Consider the following 21,565-nt stretch of genomic DNA (forward strand, 5'->3'; position numbering starts at 1 on the left):
AAGTTCTGTGCAATAAAAGAAGAAATACTGATGAACAAGAAGGATTTCAGTCTCCTTTGTAATCGCTATTACTGTTGTTTAATAAACTTACATAACATAAAGTTCTCTATCATAATGATTTTTTGCATATCTCTTGATGCACATTTTAAGGGTCATCGACTATATATTTGGAGAAGTTGATCAACATATAGATAAGCATGACCTAGTACGCGAATTCAAGATGAGTGCTCTTCCAAGCCTTTATGACTACTTCGTGAAGCTTATGAAATGTTTGGTAATGTTTAATTGTCTTGATTAATAATTTTTCAGTTAATTGGGTAGCGTTTGATGACAAGATTTGACTAAGTCACTCTGACTTTTGCAGTTAGATAATAAGAAGGAGGACAGCAATCAAGTTGTGTTTCTTTTCCAGGACATGCTGGAAGTTGTGACAAGAGACATAATGATGGAGGACCATTCCAGGTGCTGCATCTTGATATTTTTGCCCCCTCAAATACTTCTATGATTTAAGTATCTAAATTTAAGCATTTTCAATGTTTTTTGAATAGCTTGTTGGAATCAATCCATGGTGGCTCTGCTGGGCATGAGGGGAGGGACCCCCTTAATCATCCATATCAATTATTTGCATCTTCTGGTGCTATTAACTTTCCAGTTGAAGTAACAGAGGCTTGGACAGAGAAGGTTTGATGTTGTTATCAATGTTGTTATCAATGTTGGACAGAGAAGGTTTGATAATAACATAACTTCTGCTCTTAATTTTACTTACAGATTAAACGGCTTTATTTACTGCTTGTTACAAAGGAATCTGCCATGGATGTACCATCCAACTTAGAAGCAAGAAGGCGTATTTCCTTCTTCTCAAATTCATTGTTTATGGATATGCCTTACGCACCCAAAGTTCGCAATATGCTTTCTTTCTCGTAAGCTCCCTTTGTGATTACTTCTAACAATGGCTTTTGCATAGTACATTGATCTTGCTGACAAACCTTGATGGTTCAAACAAAAGCAGGTTGAGCCTTTCCTTATTCTTGCCAATTTGAAATTTGTCACTTTTAGGGTTTGGGTGTTGAGAAGCGTTGAGGTATATTGTGAATAGTAGTGAAAAAGTAGGTGAAAAGTAATAATAGAATATTGAATAGTAGTAAAAAATAGGTGAAAAATAATAATAAAATAATGAATAGTAGTGGAGTACGTTGAGAAGTGTTGAGGTGTTCTCAACATCCAAACACATCTAAGTCACATTTCCTTTATGGTTTATCAAGAATCATAACGACTGATAGAAAAAAAGAACTATTAAGAAAATTTTGGGATGGTATCTGGCTTCCCTGTTACCTAAAGACATCTCTTGCCAAAGTTATGCATTTATACCCTTAGTTGGGATCTACATTAGGACTTAATAAAAGTCATGGATTTAGTTTACTCAAAGGGGCTTTATTGGCCTTGTTTGGTTTAGTGAGTTTTCCAATGTTTGGAAATATTTTGAAACTGTCCAAACGTCTTTTAATCTTAAAAAAGTTTGCTATTTCAACTTTTCATCCAATCATTTGCATAGATTTCAGTGAAGTCAAAATTACATAAACCAAAATAAAAATACCTCCCAAAAAAATTATATTCAACTTTTCAGCTCTACTTGCTTTCACAAATCCCAATACTAAACATAGTTTAAAAAATTTATTTCAAAATTTCTTATCTACCTTCACAAAATCCAGTAAAAAAAACATGCCTTTAAATCTTTCAAAAGATTTCTTAAGCAAACACACCCATTGTGTCTTGCATTGTTTATGATAATTTTACTCATGGTGGAAAGGGATGCAACCTGCGAATACATAATGTATACAAGAGAAAGTTCCCTACTAAGAAGGAAGAATATTAGAAGTTATAAAATATGAAAATTGGAGAAGCCAAAATGATTCTTAGTTGCCATTCAAACAGAAAGGGTATTAACATTTCTCCTCTTTGCTGCATCCATAGACTTTAATGGACCAAGGAGGAGGTCGAGAATTTCTTTATCAATACCCTTTTCCATTTAGTTGCATCTATAAGCTTTAATGGACTTAGCATGCATCAGTTTTTTGTATCATTTTCTCCTTTTGGATAAGTTTTTCTCGTGTACTTTTTGTGTACTTTGGTTGCACCAAAGTTTTTTCAAAGTTCCTAGCATTGTGTTCTTGCTAAATACACCATATTAAACAGAATGGAATCATCTGCCAAATCTTCAAGTTGCTTTTTTATTTTTGATAAGTTAATCTCCATGTTGCATTAACCTACATTCTGATTTGTCCAGCAAGCAAACAACCCTATTACTCTCTGAGGCATCATCCAATGTTCTCAAAATAGATGGAAAGCCAAGGCCTACATTGCTTTAGCAACTTCACAGTGTAGTAGGGGATAGACATGTTTCCATGTTTCCTTGACCTCCCTCAGAAAATGATGACGTAAAACTCACCCTCAATATAACATGGTACATTCCACCAATTTGTTCCAGTAGTCTATTACTACCATCAATGTTAGGGCCAAAAGTTCCCAGGAAAGCCCTTTGGAAATTATCATCAACTTCTATATATATACATGCTACAAGGAATTCTCACATGAAATCATCCATTTATTCCATCACACTATCCCACATTAGTAATAGACCACGAACAACCTCTACTGACACTTGTGTGGCTGTTTTATTTTTATTTTTATTTTTTATAGGTAATCAAGAAAATTTATTCATAGAAGTAGGCAAAGCCCAAGTTCCGAAAGTAGAAAATCATGGACATTTAGCCCATTACAAACAATGGCCCCCACCTATAAGAACAATGATTTATAAAAGGAAATTTTAAGCTCCTCCATTGTTCTCTCGCAATCTTTGGTGCTTCTATCATTTATCTCCTGCCAAATACACCAACACATGCATATATGAATGATTCTCTAGATTGCTGCCACTTGTGAATTACCTTGGAGACCTCTCCAGCTTGCTAGGAAATCCACCAGTCTAAGAGGCATGACCCATAATAATCCAATTCCTACAAAAAACCATCACATGTGATCCGAGCCACCTTGCAATGTAAAAGCAAATGATCTATTGATCCACCATTCTTCTTACACATATAACACTAGTCCAACACCATTACTCGACATTTCCTTAAATTATTTGTGGTGAGAATCTTGTCCAATGATGCTGTCCAAACGAAAAAAGTTGCTTTTGAAGGAGCTTTCGTATGCCGTTTTCTCTTCCATGGGGAACTTGGCCATTCTCGGGCTCATGAGAACTTGGTAAAATGATCTGATAGTGAATTTACCTATCTTGGAGGGGCTCTAGTTCATCTTATCTATGGTACCCTATGTCATGCTTATGAATACAGTGTCATATAGAACTTTGTGATAGCCTCCAACTCCCAATCTTGTGCTGCCTAATGAATTATACATTACATTGAGGGGAGCCACTAGAAAAGACCAAGAGATTAGCTATCACTGCATCCTTTGCTTGTGTGAACTCAAAAATGGCTGGGAAGGTGTATTGGAGGCTTCGTTCACCACATCATTTGTCATACCAAAACTTAACACGTGTTGTCGCCCACCACAATATATTCATGTCTTTGGAAGATCTCACAATGTCTCCTAATGTATTTCTACAAACTCACCCCATATGGGCCGCATACCTCATTTGTTTACCATCCTCCCTAAGCCTTCCCAAACTGTGAATTTATAACAGACTTCCATAGGGACGCCCTTTCGTATCGTGCAAAGGTTGCCAACTGTATTGAGAAGCTACAATGAGAGTTCTTGTGGAGTGGATTGAGGGAAGAGTTCAAATTTCATTTCGTAAATTGGTCAATTGTTTGTACTCCAATTTCTGGGGGGTGGATTGGGGATTCATAACTTGATGAAGTTCAACCAAGCCCAATTGGGTAAATGGTTGTACCTTTAATCAAGCCCTCTTCGTAGCTTCTCAATATGCTTGGCTGGTTTTAAATGACAACCAACTTATAATTAAACCTATCGCATGAAACCCTTTAACAATTTATGAAAAGTTTAGTTTTTGTAAAACTAAATTTGAAGATTCTGATAAGGAAGGAACATTGTGGCCAAAAATTGCAGGTTCGCAATACCTGGAGTTTTATTGCATAAAGAATCAAGGCCGTAGGAGTTGGATTCTATTATGTCCCCTCTCCACCATCTACTGTTAACGTTGAAATGCCCTACGTCTTGATTTCCTATGGCATAACAGTTTGAGGGGAAGAGTAAAAAGCACCTTTGCCTGCATCGTTTCCCAAATTAGATTTCTGCCCTGGAAGTAAAACTATTTCCCATTCTGATCTCCCTCTGCTCGATGTGTGACGTCCATATTTTCCGCCATTTAAGCGAATTGAGGGGTTTATGTCAATTAGAATGGGCATAGAAATGTTTTCAAAATACATTACCCACCGGTTCCATTGCATTACTTACATGTAAACATATTTGGCACACTTGGGTGATATGGGCCAACTTTTTTTTTTGATAAGTAATTAACTTTATTGAACGAATGCAACTAGGCAAAACCCATGTACACAGGAAGTATACAAAAGAGACACCTAATTACACACTAGCAAGTTGACAAGAAATAAAAAAGTCATGAACATTCCCTCCCTTTAGTACAGTAGCAGAAAACCATTGAACCAAAGAAAATACAAAAAAGTTCCAGATTCATCCCCCCTTGTTGTTGAAGCATTTCTCATTTCTTTCCATCCAAAGACACCACAGTAAACACAAAGGAATCATCCTCCACATCGTAGCCAGCTGTGAGCTTTGATGGTGTCTCTTCCAACATGCTGAAAGATCCACCATGCTCTTGGGCATAGCCCAATTTTTGATCAGTCGTTTCACCATTCTTCTTACATAGGTAGCACCACTCCAACACAATCATCTCTCTTTTCCTTAAATTTTCAGCCGTCAAAATCTCATCTAAAGCTGCAGTCCATGCGAAAAAAGCAAATTTAGGAGGAACTGGAATTCTCCATATACTCTTCCAAGGAAACATAAAAGACTGGTGGTCTTGCAACACCTTATAAAAGGATTTGACAGAAAATTTTTTGGTTCCCCGAATGTTTTCACAGCATTCTATCTCTCCCATTTTCTCCAATCTTCGTGGAGTAAAGAAAACTGTAAAAACCTACTAACTCCACCACTTCCCAATCCTGCACATTTCTGGAAAAAGACAAGTTCCAATGCACTATGCCATTAGATCGACACAACACATCGGAAACAGCAACCTGTTGATTTTCAGCTAATCTGAAAACTCTTGGAAATGCAGAAAATAGAGCTCTCTTTCCGCTCCATTTGTCAAACCAGAAGCTGATTCTTGAGCCCTCACCTATCGCAAAATTGGTGTGTGTTGCAAATACCTTCCACCCTTTTCTAATAAACTTCCAAAGACTCACTCCATAATTCCCCCTACCCTCCTTGGAGCTCCAACCCCCCCAATCACAGCTGTACTTCCCCTCCACTACCATTCTCCACGACGACTCCTCTTCAGATAGAAATCTCCAAAACCACTTTCCTAATAAGGCTTTATTGAAAGTAATCAAATTACGCCCTGCCAAGCCTCCCATCTCCTTTGGATTGCCCACCTTTGGCCAACCCACAAGATGAAATTTGTGTTCCTCACCCAAACCACCCCATAAGAACACTAAAAAGTTTTTCAATCCGATTAGCCACCCCCACTGGTAAAGGAAAATGAGAGAGATAGTACGTAGGGAGATTGAAGAGAGTACTTTTGATGAGAGTAATTCTCCCACCTTTTGAAACGTAAAGCCGCTTCCAGCCTGAGAATCCTCTTTCTACCTTCTCTACTACCCTATCCCAAATGGATTTTTTTTTAAAGGAGGCTCCCAATGGAAGGCCAAGATAACACATAGGAAGAGCGGCCATTTTACAACCCAACAAATCAGCTAGAAGATCCATATTCTCCATCTCCCCCACTGGGACCAATTCCGACTTCCCTAAGTTTACCTTGAGACCCGAAATCGTCTCAAAACACAGGAGTACAGCCCTTAAAGCTTTAAGTTGTCTGCTGTCCGCATCAGAGAAAATTAAAGTATCATCCGCGTACAATAAATGAGAGATGGATAACCTATTACTATAATTTCCTACCGAAAAACCAACCAAGAACCCACCCCTTACAGCAGTTTCCACCATACGACTCAATGCCTCAATAACGACAACAGATAGAAAAGGAGATAACGGATCACCTTGTCTCAGACCCCTCGAACTCTGAAAAAATCCACAAGGTTGCCCGTTTACTAACACGGAGAACCGGGCGGTTGAAACACAATGTTTAACCCAGCCACACCACTTATCAGCAAATCCACATCTCCTTAACATATAAAGCAAAAAATTCCAGCTCACATGCTCATAAGCCTTTTCCATATCCAGCTTGCAGAGGACTCCCGGGATACCATCCCTCAACCGGCTGTCCAAGCATTCATTCGCTATCAAAACTGAATCCATAATTTGTCGACCCCGAACGAAAGCATTTTGAGGTTTGGAGATTATTTTCTCCATCACCAAACTCATGCGGCTTGCTAGCACCTTCGAAATGATTTTATAGATCCCTTCTACGAGGCTTATAGGTCAGAAATCTTTCAACTCCATGGCCCTCGCAATCTTCGGAATGAGAGCAATTAAAGTGGCATTAAGGGACTTCTCAAACTTGTGACAAAGGTGAAACTCTTGAAAAACCTGCATCACATCATCCTTCACCACATCCCAACACTCTTGGAAGAAAGCCAAAGAAAAAACATCGGGGCCCGGGTTTTGTATTTGCACATACTATGCACCACTTGATGCACTTCGGCCTACTCAAAAGGTCTCTCCAGCCAACTTGCAGCACCATTATCTAGTTGATCGAAAAACAAACCATCCAATTTAGGGCGCCATCCCGCCGTCTCTTTGAGAAGCTCCTCATAATAGCTCACTATATGATCTTGGACGTCCTTAGGGGCTTGAAACACCGTCTCTCCCGATCGAAGACTCAATAACATTGTTCCGCCTATGTGAGTTTGCCATTTTATGGAAAAACTTAGTACACTTGTCTCCCTCCTTCAACCATAGCATCCTAGATTTTTGTCTCCCAGAGATTTCTTCCGACAACAAAACCTTCTCTATCTCCTCCACCACCTCAACCTTCCTCAAAGAATTCTCCTCATTAGCCCCCACGACTTCTAGAGAATGCAACTCCTCCCATATAAGATTCTTTTGCTCATCCGTGTGTCTAAAAACCTCAATATTCCTCCTCTTCAAATCAAACTCAAGAGCTTTTAATTTGTTAGCCACCAAGTGACTGGGTGAGCCATTTAATGAATAGGAAGCCAACCAATTCCTCACCCTATCCACGAAATCAGCCAATTGAAGCCACATGTTCTCAAATTTGAAATATCTTATACCCCCTTAATACCCCCACAACCACAATCTAACAAAATGTGGTCGTTTGAGCAAACCCGGGGCAATCTCTTCTGACATAAATCTGGATACTGAGTCTTCCAAGAAGTAGAGATTAGAAATCTGTCCAACCTTGACCCCTCTCTACTATATGATCTTGGACATCCTTAGGGGCTTGAAACACCGTCTCTCCCGATCGAAGACTCTTAATAACATTGTACCGCCTATGTGAGTTTGCCATTTTATGGAAAAACTTAGTACACTTGTCTCCCTCCTTCAACCATAGCATCCTAGATTTTTGTCTCCAAGAGATTTCTTCCGACAACAAAACCTTCTCTATCTCCTTCACCACCTCAACCTTCCTCAAAGAATTCTACTCATTAGCCCCCACGACTTCTAGAGAATGCAACTCCTGCCATAGAAGATTCTTTTGCTCATCCGTGTGTCTAAAAACCTTAATATTGCACCTCTTCAAATCAAACTTGAGAGCTTTTAATTTGTTAGCCACCAAGTGACTGGGTGAGCCATGTAATGAATAGGAAGCCAACCAATTCCTCACCCTATCCACAAAATCAGCCGATTGAAGCCACATGTTCTCAAATTTGAAATATTTTATACCCCCTTGAATACCCCCACAATCTAACAAAATGTGGTCGTTTGAGCAAACCCGGGGCAATCTCATCTGACATAAATCTGGATACTGAGTCTTCCAAGAAGTAGAGATTAGAAATCTGTCCAACCTTGACCCCTCTACTATTGGACCACGTAAAATTCCCCCCATGCAAGGGGAGATCGATCAAGTTAAGATTAAAAATCAGCTCCAAGAAGTCCTCCATCGTCCTTGTCAAAGAAGAGGCCCCTTCCCTCTCACAAGGAAATCGTACAAGATTAAAGTCCCCACACAACCCAAGGGAGTTCCCATAAAGAAAACAAGCCCAGTTCCTCCCACAAATAGCTTCTGTCACTCACTATCAACATTAGGCCTGTACACTCCCCAAGAGCCCCCCCACCCATCCTCAATGTTCTTGAAAGACCCCGCAATAGAATAGAACCAACTGCATACCTCAACTAGATCCACCACTCTCCTATCTCACATCAACAACACCCCACCTGAGGCCCCCAAGGAAGCTAAATAGCACCACCCAAAAATGAACAGCCCCATAAGCTATGAATGATGCTTTTGTCAACAAATTGCAGTTTAGTCTCTTGAAGACAAACGATATCAACTTTCCAACTACGGAGGAGGGATCAAATGCGAAGTCGCTTATCGACGTCGTTGATCCCCCTAACATTCCACGATAGAATTGTAGGCTTCATAAGATAGCAACTTGTTGAATCAACCCAAGTATGAAGGGCTGCACATGCACCATTTTCTTTCTTGGTTGTATTAGGCACCAACTGCAGCTACCAACCATCTACCCATCCACCGTATTCTGCAGCAAATATTGACAAAAGTTCATCTGCACCGAAAGAAGACTTGAAGTTGCATGCTTCTTGTCCCCCATGGTTCTCCTATAAAAGGAGATGAATTCTGAAGAGAAACCCATCCTCACTGCGGTGAGAGATCAAGGGCAGTGGGTGAGGAAAGGAAGAGGGACGTGAGAGAGAGAAATAGAATTTTGTAGATTTTCTGAAAATCTTGTACAAATTCTATAAAAGAGGCTCCAGTGGACGTAAGCAATTTGCTGAACCACTTTAAAATTGTTTTGTGTGATTTTCGGACAGGTTTGAGGCTCAACAAGTGGTATCAGAGCTCTGGTTCGATCTGTCCGAAAATTCAAGTTGCTCAAAATCAATTTTTGATCACACCACAATGTTCCTCTCATCAAGACGAATCCGTAGCCGCAAACGGCGTCGAAAACGGATGTCGGAGGTGCCCGTACGCGCCCCTGGAAGTCGGAGAGTGCGATGCACGCGCCTCAGTCGCACTGGAGGAAGAAGACGAAGTGGGATACACGATCCACGCGCCCCCACGCGCGGCTGGAGGAAGAAGACGCGTGGAAAACACTGCCTCACGCGCCCCCACGCGCGGCAGATGATTAAGACGCGTGAGGGACACGCGCCCACGCGCCCTCACGCGCGGCTGGGGGTTGAAGAAGCGTGCAGTGCACGCGCTCACGCGCCCCCCACGCGCACTCGGAGTACTCTGGCGCGTGTGGTACACGCGCCAGACGCGCCTCAGACGCCCTACTGCGGCGCGTGTGGTACACGCGCCAGAGAGATCTGGACCGTCCGATTTTCAGATCTTTGTTGGGCTAGATCTAAGCCATCCGGAGTCCGATTTCAACGATCAAATAGTGCTTTCCAACTATTTGGATCATTCCGGACTCATCCGTACGGTGGGAATGTCGAGATTCGCCATCAGTAATGTCGATCTGAACTGTCGATGTGTTGCAGATCATTTTGGGCTAGATCTACGCCGGTTGGAGTTCAATTGTGATGATCAAATAGTGTTGACAAACTATTTGGATCATTCCGAACTCATCTGTACGGTGGGAATGTGGAGATTCGCCATCGGTACTGTCGATCTGAACTGTCGAGGTGTTGCAGATCATGTTGGGCTTGATCGTAGCCAGTTGGAGTTCCATCGCGATGATCAAATAGTGGTGGCAAACTATTTGGATCATTCCGGACTCATCGGTACGGTGGGAATGTTGAGATTCGCCATCGGTACATTCGATCTGAACCGTCCACGTGTTGTAGATCAATTGTGGGCTTGATCGTAGCCAGTTGGAGTTCCATCGCGATGATCAAATAGTGGTGGAAAACTATTTGGATCATTCCGGACTCATCGGTACGGTGGGAATGTTGAGATTCGCCATCGGTACATTTGATCTGAACCATCCACGTGTTGCAGATCAGTTGTGGGCTTGATTGTAGCCAGTTGGAGTCATGATGGACTCATTGGTTTTGGGCTTAATTTAAGCCAGTTGGGATCGTGAAATTTGATGGATCAAATTTCAGATCATTGGACGATGCTGATTAACTTGTTATATCAGCAGGTTTTGGCAGTCATACAACTCATGGAGCATATTGTTATTAAGAGGAGAACCGCATCGGATCTCGTTGTGGCTTTCTTTGAAAAGCCAGTTGCAAATAACAAAGTGCAGATGAAGCTTTGATGTGGTAGTGTGGATACGTACAGTCTAAGAAGGTTCTGTCTAGGAGATTGGAAATTTTAAGTGTGTCCATTGTGACCCTCCAATCTTTCCTGGGAACTGACTTAGTGAGGTACTATTCATTTCTACGGTAAATTCATTAAAGCAATGTCAGGAAGTAAGGTTTCAAATCTTGTCAGATTTGAGGTGGAGAAACGGTTCAATTTCAGATAAGGCAGAAGGTACTATTGTTGCCCAATAGCATTTGGCGTTGTGGTCAAAAGGTTGGGAGGTTATGAGAACGGCTATAAGTAATTCTGCAAAGAAGTCAAAGTTGAAGTTTCTCAATGTAAGAGATCTTATCCTGGATGAGGAAGTGCGCAGAAGAGATTCTGGCAAGATTTCGAGTTGTTGGTCCTGAATATTGATTGTAAGGACAGAGGCAAGTCAAGATCTGGACAACAGATGACTCGCTAGAAATTGTGGCAAGATAGGCCACAAGAGACTGCTAAAATCAGGAGAAAATTGAGAATGATGCTGTGAATATGGTGACTGAAGAAATACATGGCGTTGCATTTCTTGCAGTGCACAATGCTATTAAAGACAGCCTGAAGACAGCAGTCATTCAGTAGTGTTTTCTCAAAGGCGTTGAAGGGCAAATCAATCCCTGAAGTCAACAGTGATACTAGCGACTGGTGAAACGGCTAGTACAAGGAGCAGTTTCGGCAAGTGGCTCCAAGTCAGTAAGTGGAGATACTGGTATTGATGCTAATGTTGTGTCTCTCTCCATGGAAAAAGAGACATGTATATCCTCATGGCATGCCGCTAATTCCCAGAGTTGCCATGATAGAGGATGTGTTAATGTTAGCAGGTCCACAAGTTTACACACAGGCATTGGTTTGGCATTAATGCAAGGTGTGTGGTGGAAATTCATGTCGATGGCTGATGAACTTCCAGGAGAGCCAAACGTGGAAGTTACACCATAGTTTTCAGCAAGGTTATTTTCGACATGGGCCGAAGTGAAATGCTTGGAATTAGTTTATTCTGAGTGGATATGCTTTTATGGTGAAGCATGATAGCGGGAGCTATGAAGATCTTCATTGAGGTGGAGCTTGGCTGTGGGACCAGTCAAAGTCACAAGGTGGAGATTGTTGCTATTGTTGCCAATAGCATTTGGTGTTGGAAGGTCACGAATGATTAATTGGTCTTGGCTAGTGGTAATTGTCGTGTGAATCAGATGAGAAAGTAAAAGGAACCCAGTTTTACTTTTCTAAAGAAATCTCCCTAGACCACGACATGAAGTATATGTGTGAGAGATGGGAACAAAGCGTCAGATGTTCCAGGGATATCTACACCTAAAGAACTGCCAAGACGATCAGACCTCCATGGTGGTTACTACCTTAAAATGTATCCTGCTGAATGAAGGTAGTGAACTACGGTATGAAGAAAAATCTTGCAAGAAGGGAGATTATGCAAGTCGAAGACTGCACACAAGATGGACACATGCGACTGAAGATAGCAGCAGGATGAAGGGTCAGTCACCCAGATCAGAGATGAGACCTCAGCAACAGGTTCTCTGATATGTGTCAAGGTCTGTGCGAGACCATTGATTCCCAGTGTAGTGGGAGATGTGTTGCCCTATGTAGATGTGTTGATTAAGGGCATTGTACGTGATGAACTAAAGTTATGCATCACTTTAGTTAGTCTTCTAAGTTGAAGACATGAGCTGTAAAATTGTATAAGGGATCATGCTGGAGATAGAGCTCGGCATGTTGAGAACCAGTCTCCAAGTTGGAGATTGGTGTGATTGTAGGATTATGGAGCCTAGTTTGAAGGCTGTAAAGGCACCAAGCAGATTGTTCGCTCGGATGTGGCTAGAGCGAAGCAGATTGTTCGCTCGGATGAGCCTAGAGCGAAGCTCAGTTTGCTCAAGGTGTACATGAGTGCGGACTCATGGACTCGAGCAAAAGAAGAATCCTAGAGAGTTGAGATTGTGCAATTGAGCACTGGTAAATCTCCTCTGAAGAAAATCCCTTGCAAGCTCCGTGGATGTAGAAGATGCTGATGCATTTGAAGATGCATTTGGAAAAGCATTTGGACATCCATTTGAAGACGTACCTGCAGATGCATTGGAGCGTATTCGATAGCAGAAGTCTCTCATATCAAAGAAAAAGGTGTATTCATTTGAATAATGAATTAGTTTGCAAGCAGCCTGGTATGGCATACTTGGGTGGAGGGGGTGATTGTTGAATCAACCCAAGTATGAAGGGCTGCACATGCACCATTTTCTTTCTTGGTTGTATTAGGCACCAACTGCAGCTACCAACCATCTACCCATCCACCGTATTCTGCAGCAAATATTGACAAAAGTTCATCTGCACCGAAAGAAGACTTGAAGTTGCATGCTTCTTGTCCCCCATGGTTCTCCTATAAAAGGAGATGAATTCTGAAGAGAAACCCATCCTCACTGCGGTGAGAGATCAAGGGCAGTGGGTGAGGAAAGGAAGAGGGACGTGAGAGAGAGAAATAGAATTTTGTAGATTTTCTGAAAATCTTGTACAAATTCTATAAAAGAGGCTCCAGTGGACGTAAGCAATTTGCTGAACCACTTTAAAATTGTTTTGTGTGATTTTCGGACAGGTTTGAGGCTCAACACAACTACCCCGCCCCTTCACCTTTTCCTGCCCAACACTGCCCTCCTCATTATCATAATTTATAGTGCACACCAATCTTTTCAGCTCTCTTATCTTTTTTAACCACTGACTTCGTGGCCATTGATTTGCCTGCTTCAACAGCCACCAACAGGGCCTTAAATTGCTCCTCCTAACATTCCACGATAGAATTGTAGGCTTCATAAGATAGCAACTACCCCGCCCCTTCACCTTTTCCTGCCCAACACTGCCCTCCTCATTATCATAATTTATAGTGCACACCAATCTTTTCAGCTCTCTTATCTTTTTTAACCACTGACTTCGTGGCCATTGATTTGCCTGCTTCAACAGCCACCAACAGGGCCTTAAATTGCTCCTCCTAACCTTCGCACGAAATCCCTACCCATTGCTGTAATTTTGTCACTTTTTCTAGCACCCAATTCGGAGACTTAGGGACTGGAGTAGGTGGAATAGCACACAGAGGGGTAGGGCTACCCAACTCCTTCAAATCATCTCCCCCACACTTACCTAACACTACAGCAAGTCCATCTGTCCCCACCACCCCTGTAGCTCCACCACCCTTCTCAGCCTCCTTGAAAGAATCTTCTAACTGACCAGCCTCTATTGGAAGAGCCAATTCACACACCCCATGCAACACCTCCCTTGATGTCCCTGTGCCACTCTCGCCACCTCTGCCGTCAGCCATTTCACGCAACCATGGGACAATGCTCCCTTGATGGCGTCTCCCCCACCGAATGACTAGAAATTCACTAAAGGAAACCTAATCTCTTCAGACGATGCCTCCCCTTCCTTTGCCCACTCCTCTACCAGCTTTCCATCCACCATCTCCTCCCTGCGAGGTGATTGTTTTGGCCCACCATTATGATCGCTGGCGACCGGCGAAACTTCTTGTGCCGATGGGGGGTCCGGCATGATCCGTGGTGACGCTGCGGGAGGGTGACTCAAGTCCAGAACCGAGATATCGGCTGAGACCTGAGATGCTCTCCAAATTTGCTTTGGGCCTGGCCCCTTGCTCAGCCCACTCCCCTTTGAAGGCCCAGCCTAACCCGAATCCTGGCCTAGGCCTGTCTACTTAATTCCCTTCCCCTTGACGCAGCGTTTAAGGCTATTTATTTCTTCCAGCAATGCCCCCACTCTCTCCTCCATACTAAGCAACACCTTTAACATAATTTCCTCATTTGCACCCAACATCACGATGCCATCTCCTTCAACCTTCTAAACACCCTCCGAAATGATCACTCTTGGCAGCGCTGCATGCTGCACGGCTTGAGGCAGTACCCTCTGAGCTTGAGTCACCTCGCTGTACGTTTTGAGCTGTCTGTCGTCAAACATGCAGGAAACACCTGTGCTGTACCTCTGTCACCGCCACCCACTCTATTTCTCTTGCTCGTAATAGGGAAGGAGAAGTAAGCTCCTTCAAGGTATCCTTGAAATTCCTCCATCCCTCCCCCTTCCTCCCTTCCTCCCTTCCTGCACCACTAACAGGCCTCTCCTCTTCTCTTGGCCAAGCACCGAAATAGAAAAAAACCTGCCATTGTGGTTGCGGCCCGTCTGCACGACTAGCACCTGGTTTCCTTTTCTATGGGTTCTAAGGTACTCAAATGAACCCATTGAAGCTATGCATTCCTTCACCACAAGCCCTACCACCCCAGAGCTTCAGAGTCCATAGAGATGTGATTCACCACACGGCGACTGCATTCCATGTTTCTCCACCTCCACTCATTTTCCCTCTTAAACGGAAAAAGCTTATGATCAATAAAAACCTCTATATGCAGCCCCATCACACCCAACTAACTGCAAACCAAATTGTAAACGAAAAAGAAATACTATGAAAAAAGTTCCCGACGAGAAGCGTCGTGGAACGAAGAGAAGAAAGGAAACGAAAGAAGTTTCCGACGAGAAGCGTCGTGGAACGAGAGGCTCATGCCCGGCAAGAGACGCCGATGATGAGATTACGAATATGCATGAGAACAGAAATACGTACGGACAAAGCTGTATGGACAAGTTAATCTCCTGCTCTAACCCTCCAATTCCCTGTATGTTTTTCTAGCTTCAACAAATCTAACCCATATCCAACTCTTGATAACACATACTAGAAGAGTGGAGTGACAATTGATCATTTGTTGCTCTGCTGCAAAGTTGCTAGATTAATATTGGCCTCAATCTTCCATCATTTTGGTGTTTATTGCCTGATGCCTCAAAGTGTTGTAAAGTTGATGGCTTGTTGGAGAAGTCAGAATGTTGGTCAGAGCAACATGGAAGTTTGGTGAATGTTATGTCTAATGTGGTGTGCCTGCAAATGCAATGCATGGAACTTTGAAAGAAAACGGTGGATGAGTGAAAGAAATCTGTCTGGATGTTGGCTCAAAATAATCCTGGATTTTTTTAATTATATTGAGTTTTTGTCATTTTACTTTCCTCTTTTTCCTAGTCTTCTGCTCTCTTGTTTATACCTTGTGTACTTGGTTTGCTCCTTTTTGTTACTAGCATATTGTTTCCCAGGAAATGTGGACAACAAAAGTGACCATATTGCATTTTAGGTGGTAGGCATGATGGTCATGTACTGATTTCAAAAGTTAGAAACAGAAGATTCTGTAGTTTTAGCTTTATAAGATTTTGTGGGAACCGAACATTGAAATGCATAATAATGATATTACTTGTCAAAAAAAAAAAAAAAATGATACTTCGTTCTAGGATCATTGATTCATTAGGTGCATTGTATATACAGGAAGTGGTTAATTTTATCCAATATATGTTTCTAATGTGATAACTTTACCTGTAGCATTTTAACTCCATACTACAATGAGGAGGTTCTCTTCTCCTTGCATGATCTGGAAGTGCCAAATGAAGATGGTGTTTCAATCTTGTTTTACTTGCAAAAAATTTATCCAGGTTCTTTTTTGTTCCTCTTTCTTTTGCACCATTTCCATCTCTAGCATTTGGTCTGGGGTCCATAACATACGGGTAATTATGAATATATAGATGAATGGAACAACTTTCTTCAACGAGTGAAATGCTCTAGTGAAGAAGAACTTAAGGTGAAATGCTCTGGTGAAGAAGAATCTAAAGACTCTGATTATTTAAGGGAAGAACTTCGCCTCTGGGCATCTTATAGGGGCCAATCTTTGACTAGAACTGGTACTCTCTCTCTCTCTCTCTCTCTCTCTCTCTCTCTCTCTCTCTCATGTACATGTTTTGTTTTGACAAGATTTATACTGGGAGTTTATGTGTTTTCATCTCAAACTGGATACTTTTACTAATGCCAGCTAGAGGTATGATGTACTACCGGAAAGCTTTGGAGCTTCAGGCTTTCCTTGATATGGCCAAAGATGAAGGTACCTTTTACTTAAGAAAATATTTTGATAGGTTTATTCTTGAAAAAAGAAATAATCATTTTCTTAAATTATATCTGTTCTAATTATTTTTCTTTTTTATTGTGATATCATTATTGTGATTATTCAGATTTAATGGAAGGCTATAAAGCCATAGAATCAAATACTGAGGACCACTCAAAGGGGGAAAGGTCGCTGTGGGCGCAATGTCAAGCTGTGGCTGATATGAAGTTCACGTATGTGGTGTCATGTCAGCAATATGGGATTAACAAACGATCTGGTGACCCTCGTGCACAGGACATCCTGAGGCTCATGACAACGTATTTAGCCAAACTTAGTACTGTGAACTTATTTTCATTGCTCTTGGGTATTGAATATGTTTCTGTTTGGCAGATACCCATCACTTCGTGTGGCATATATTGATGAGGTAGAGAAACCCAGCAGTGAAAAATCCAACAAAATCAATGAGAAGGTTTATTTTTCTTGTCTAGTGAAGGCTGCTTTGCCGAAGTCTGATAGCTCAGATCCTGGACAGAATTTGGACCAGGTAGAGGCTCATTCAGTTGGAGAACTGAAATTACTCAAATTTCGGATAGTCATCTTGTAATCCTTGCCATTTAAATCACCATATCCATAAATGTTGCGCTCAAGTGTGACAAAACACTTGTGAATGCTGGACCTAGTTGATTACTTAAATGATATGACATTACCAATGAAACTAGACTGGCATTAGCGGTGTAGAAGTGAATGATTTTCTTAGCACTGAAGATAAAATCTTCAGTAGTTGCGAAACTTGTGTATATAACTATATTTTATGAATGCGGTAAAAATTTTCCAATTTATTTATTTGCATTTATATTTACACATTTATATAAAATTATTTTTATGTACACGGTCTATGACCTCCTAATATATTGTATTTAATTGTCTTAATGTCAAAACAGGAAATTTATAGAATAAGACTTCCGGGACCAGCTATCTTGGGTGAGGGAAAGCCAGAAAATCAGAATCATGCCATTATATTTACTCGGGGTGAAGGCCTGCAAACGATAGATATGAACCAGGTGTTGATAGTCGAATCTTAGAAATCATGCTTATCTCTATTGGGAAATTTCTTTTAGCATATTCGTTTGGTTAAAATGTCTATTGCTATAGGATAACTACATGGAAGAAGCATTGAAAATGAGGAATTTGCTTCAAGAATTCCTTAAAAAGCATGATGGTGTGAGGTACCCTACAATTCTGGGGCTTAGGGAGCATATATTTACTGGAAGGTAAGCAACTTAATGTTGTTATTGGATCTATGCTGTTTGTCTTTGGAACTAATTATATGATATTAATGTCTGGCTAACTATTCTATTCCACTATTGTGCAGTGTTTCTTCTCTTGCTTGGTTCATGTCAAATCAGGAAACCAGTTTTGTGACAATTGGACAGAGACTGTTGGCCAACCCTCTGAAGTAAGTTGTCATTTTATGAATCCCTTCAAAAGGTTGAATTTTTTTAATGACAAGTAGAAAGGGTGAAAACTTATTTTAATTGATTGATGAAAGTTTGGAGTGTAATATCTTAATGATAATGGCATGAACATACATGATTTTCTTGTATCCCTAGACAGTCATGGCTAGGTGTGTCTCTTGTATATGTCCTGTGTACTTGGCTTCACCTATTATCTATAAAATTTCTTATTTACTGAAAAAAAAAATATTTGAACTGAGAACTTATTTTAATTGATTGAGAGAGAGGAATTGCTTTATTTGTAAATCCTGTAAATCTTTTGATATTCTATTTTCCGTTCATATGAACTATTTTCGCATGCACTTTTAACAGCAGCTAGAAAATCATCACTGCGGGAAAGTGGTTGACATTATGGCTTCATAGATGATGCAATAGTGTCATACCAGCTATATGGCACGTTTTAAGTAATTTTCATGTAACAGCTTGACAAATGAAACCACTTAATTGTGTCACGTAATTGTGTCAAGTATTAAATGCCTTCTCCAAAAAACAGAAGTGCTTAGTCAAAGAAAGTAATTCATGGTGGAAGTGCTTTGGATTTCTGGTTAATTTATTGCTACTCAAGATTCCACCTTCGAGTATCTCATAATTCTGTGAGTAGTAATGAAATGATTTGAACTAAGATGTTTTATTGGATTTTGGGAGTTTTGAAGTAAGAAAAGGTTGTATTGATTTTTTTATTTTGTTTTGAAGTTTGTAAAAGTTGTATTACTTTTGTGTTTGGATGGTGATTAGGTAATTGATTAGATGAAAAAGTTGAAGATTTGAAATTGAAAAGTGTCTTGTGTTTGTGTAATGTTTGGGAAGGAAATTATGAGAAGTTTTGTTAATTTCATGTATCATCTTTGTATCCAAACATTCCCTTTCTCTGCCAGAAACTTACTTTTCTACCTCTCTTGGAAGTAGTAGACCCTTGCAAACAAGACACTAATGTCAAGCTACATTGAAAACTTAATCTCTAATTATAAGTGCTAGTCATGGTCTTGCAGAATATGATTTAGGACATTTGTAATGTATAATATAACAAGTGCTCAGAAATAAAATGACATTGGGGCCACTGCAGTGGGTTGTTGTGCTAGTCTCCCCGGGGGTTTAGGTTCCATGGCTGAGTCCTAAGGGCTCTACTGTGGGGTGGTTCCCCCGTTATAAAAAGTAAAATTGACATTGGGGCACCATTTTTAAACTAAATATTGCAAGTCTGTGGAATGACTAAGCTTTCATGATTTCCTTGTATCTATTTCTACCTCTTGGCGTCTTCTCTTGTATTCTTCTGTGTCCTTGGGTTACGTTTATACTTTACTGTTAATAAATTATTTGATTTCTTATGAAAAAAAAACTATGACAATGGCAGTTTTAGTGCATGCGACCTCGGAAAGTATGCAATCAGTTTCTTTCTATGTCCATCTGTATATCTGGAAGGGAACTTTTTATAAATGTGTTGTGCTTGTTTCTGTTCATAGTCTTGCATTTCATAATATATTATGAATGCATGTCTTCAGTTGTTTCTTCAGATTATCTCGTTCTTAAGAGAGATTCTAAACCAATTCTCTTCCTTGTTTTGTGCATCTAGGGTTCGATTCCACTATGGTCATCCTGATGTGTTTGATAGGCTCTTTCACCTTACAAGAGGGGGTGTCAGTAAAGCATCTAAAGTTATTAATTTGAGTGAAGATATCTTTGCTGGTATATAAGCTTTTATACTCATTTTTTGTTTGTGCAACATTCTGGCTTTATCCAGTAACTTTTATTATAACTGCAAACACAGGCTTCAATTCTACCCTTCGTGAAGGCAACATTACCCATCATGAGTACATACAAGTTGGGAAGGGTAGGGATGTGGGCCTCAACCAGATTTCTATGTTTGAGGCAAAGATAGCTAATGGCAATGGAGAGCAGACATTGAGTCGGGATATATACAGGCTTGGACACCGTTTCGACTTTTTCCGGATGTTATCAGCTTATTTTACCACAGTTGGTTTCTACTTCAGTACTCTTGTATGTACAAATTTAACTAGCTAATATTTCCAGGTTTTGGAATATTATGTATGTAGCTGAAGACTTTTGACCATTATCTCATTTTCTTCTGGCAGATCACTGTGCTCATTGTGTATGTGTTCCTTTATGGTCGCCTTTATCTTGTCCTTAGTGGGCTTGAAGAAGGGATGATTAATCAACCAGCAATTCGAGACAATAAACCTCTTCAAGTGGCTCTTGCTTCTCAGTCTTTTGTTCAAATTGGATTTTTGATGGCGTTGCCTATGTTAATGGAGATTGGTTTGGAAAGGGGTTTTCGAACTGCATTGAGTGAATTCATATTGATGCAACTGCAACTGGCTCCTGTATTTTTCACATTCTCTCTCGGAACAAAGACCCACTACTATGGGAGGACATTACTTCATGGGGGTGCAAAATATAGGGCTACTGGTCGAGGCTTTGTGGTGTTCCATGCCAAGTTTGCTGACAATTATAGACTGTACTCCCGTAGTCATTTTGTCAAGGGTCTTGAGCTTATGATCTTACTTCTTGTTTACCAAATATTTGGTCATACTTATAGAAGTCCTGTTGCATACGTCTTGATCACTATATCCATGTGGTTTATGGTGGGCACCTGGCTTTTTGCTCCCTTTCTGTTCAACCCTTCTGGTTTTGAGTGGCAAAAGATTATAGACGACTGGACCGATTGGAATAAGTGGATTAGTAACCGAGGAGGCATAGGTGTTCCACCCGAAAAAAGTTGGGAATCATGGTGGGAAGAGGAACAAGAGCATCTTCGTCATTCTGGAACGCGTGGTATCATAGCCGAGATATTGTTATCTTTAAGATTCTTTATCTATCAGTATGGGCTTGTATATCATTTAAACATTACAAAAAACACTAAGAGTTTTCTGGTAAGGATCTTGTTTCTTGTGTTTTATTTTGTTTCTCGGAAGATATTAATAGCAATATCATGTAATCTTTTTGCCTGGTTGCAGGTATATGGAGTATCTTGGCTGGTGATCTTTCTAATCTTGTTTGTGATGAAGGTAAGTGCAAACTTTTGCGATTATTTTCCTATAACATGTTCCATAATGCACAGCATAAAATATTACTTCCTCCATGCAACTAGTCATTTTCATCTTTTTAGACTAACTAGTTCGCATAATGTGAGGAATTATTAAATTTAATGCAAAATTATACAGTTAATTCTGTTGAACGTGATTATTACATGCCAGAGCATTGAAGCACCAAAAATAGCCCTAGTAATTACACTACCCCGTGTAGTTTTTTTGTTTTTGTAATGATTATTGTTTTTCTAGTAATTACCCAAAGTTTCCAACTTATTTATGTTCTCGCTGAAAGAAGAAAATCATAAATTTACTACTAATATAAATTTAGTCCCAAGATATTGCCCACTTCTCTCAAAGCATATCTCCACATTTGCTATCTCTCCATGACAAAACTTGAGATGCGTGGGTGGAAAAAACCAATATTGACAAAGATGAGATGCATGGAGGAGAAGAGAAAGAGGAAGGGATTCCAAAAAGAGAAATACTTTAGCCACA

The 21,565-nt window shown here is 40.5% G+C and overlaps 1 protein-coding gene across 1 annotated transcript in view; it reads left to right on the forward strand.

Moving 5' to 3' along the window:
* Nucleotides 1–21,565, forward strand: part of LOC122294097 (callose synthase 3-like) — a 43,926-nt gene that overhangs the window by 20,649 nt on the left and 1,712 nt on the right. Inside the window, exons 27-42 of the mRNA XM_043102560.1 lie at nt 151–274; nt 365–462; nt 549–681; nt 769–920; nt 15,957–16,066; nt 16,157–16,312; nt 16,441–16,509; nt 16,637–16,826; nt 16,900–17,053; nt 17,451–17,570; nt 17,662–17,780; nt 17,882–17,965; nt 19,594–19,706; nt 19,789–20,018; nt 20,114–20,911; nt 20,996–21,046. Coding sequence (XP_042958494.1) covers nt 151–274; nt 365–462; nt 549–681; nt 769–920; nt 15,957–16,066; nt 16,157–16,312; nt 16,441–16,509; nt 16,637–16,826; nt 16,900–17,053; nt 17,451–17,570; nt 17,662–17,780; nt 17,882–17,965; nt 19,594–19,706; nt 19,789–20,018; nt 20,114–20,911; nt 20,996–21,046 — 2,701 coding nt within the window. The remainder of the gene's footprint in view (nt 1–150; nt 275–364; nt 463–548; nt 682–768; nt 921–15,956; nt 16,067–16,156; nt 16,313–16,440; nt 16,510–16,636; nt 16,827–16,899; nt 17,054–17,450; nt 17,571–17,661; nt 17,781–17,881; nt 17,966–19,593; nt 19,707–19,788; nt 20,019–20,113; nt 20,912–20,995; nt 21,047–21,565) is intronic.

The sequence above is a fragment of the Carya illinoinensis genome, chromosome 14 (assembly GCF_018687715.1).
Source record: "Carya illinoinensis cultivar Pawnee chromosome 14, C.illinoinensisPawnee_v1, whole genome shotgun sequence".
Taxonomy (NCBI): Eukaryota; Viridiplantae; Streptophyta; class Magnoliopsida; order Fagales; family Juglandaceae; genus Carya; species Carya illinoinensis.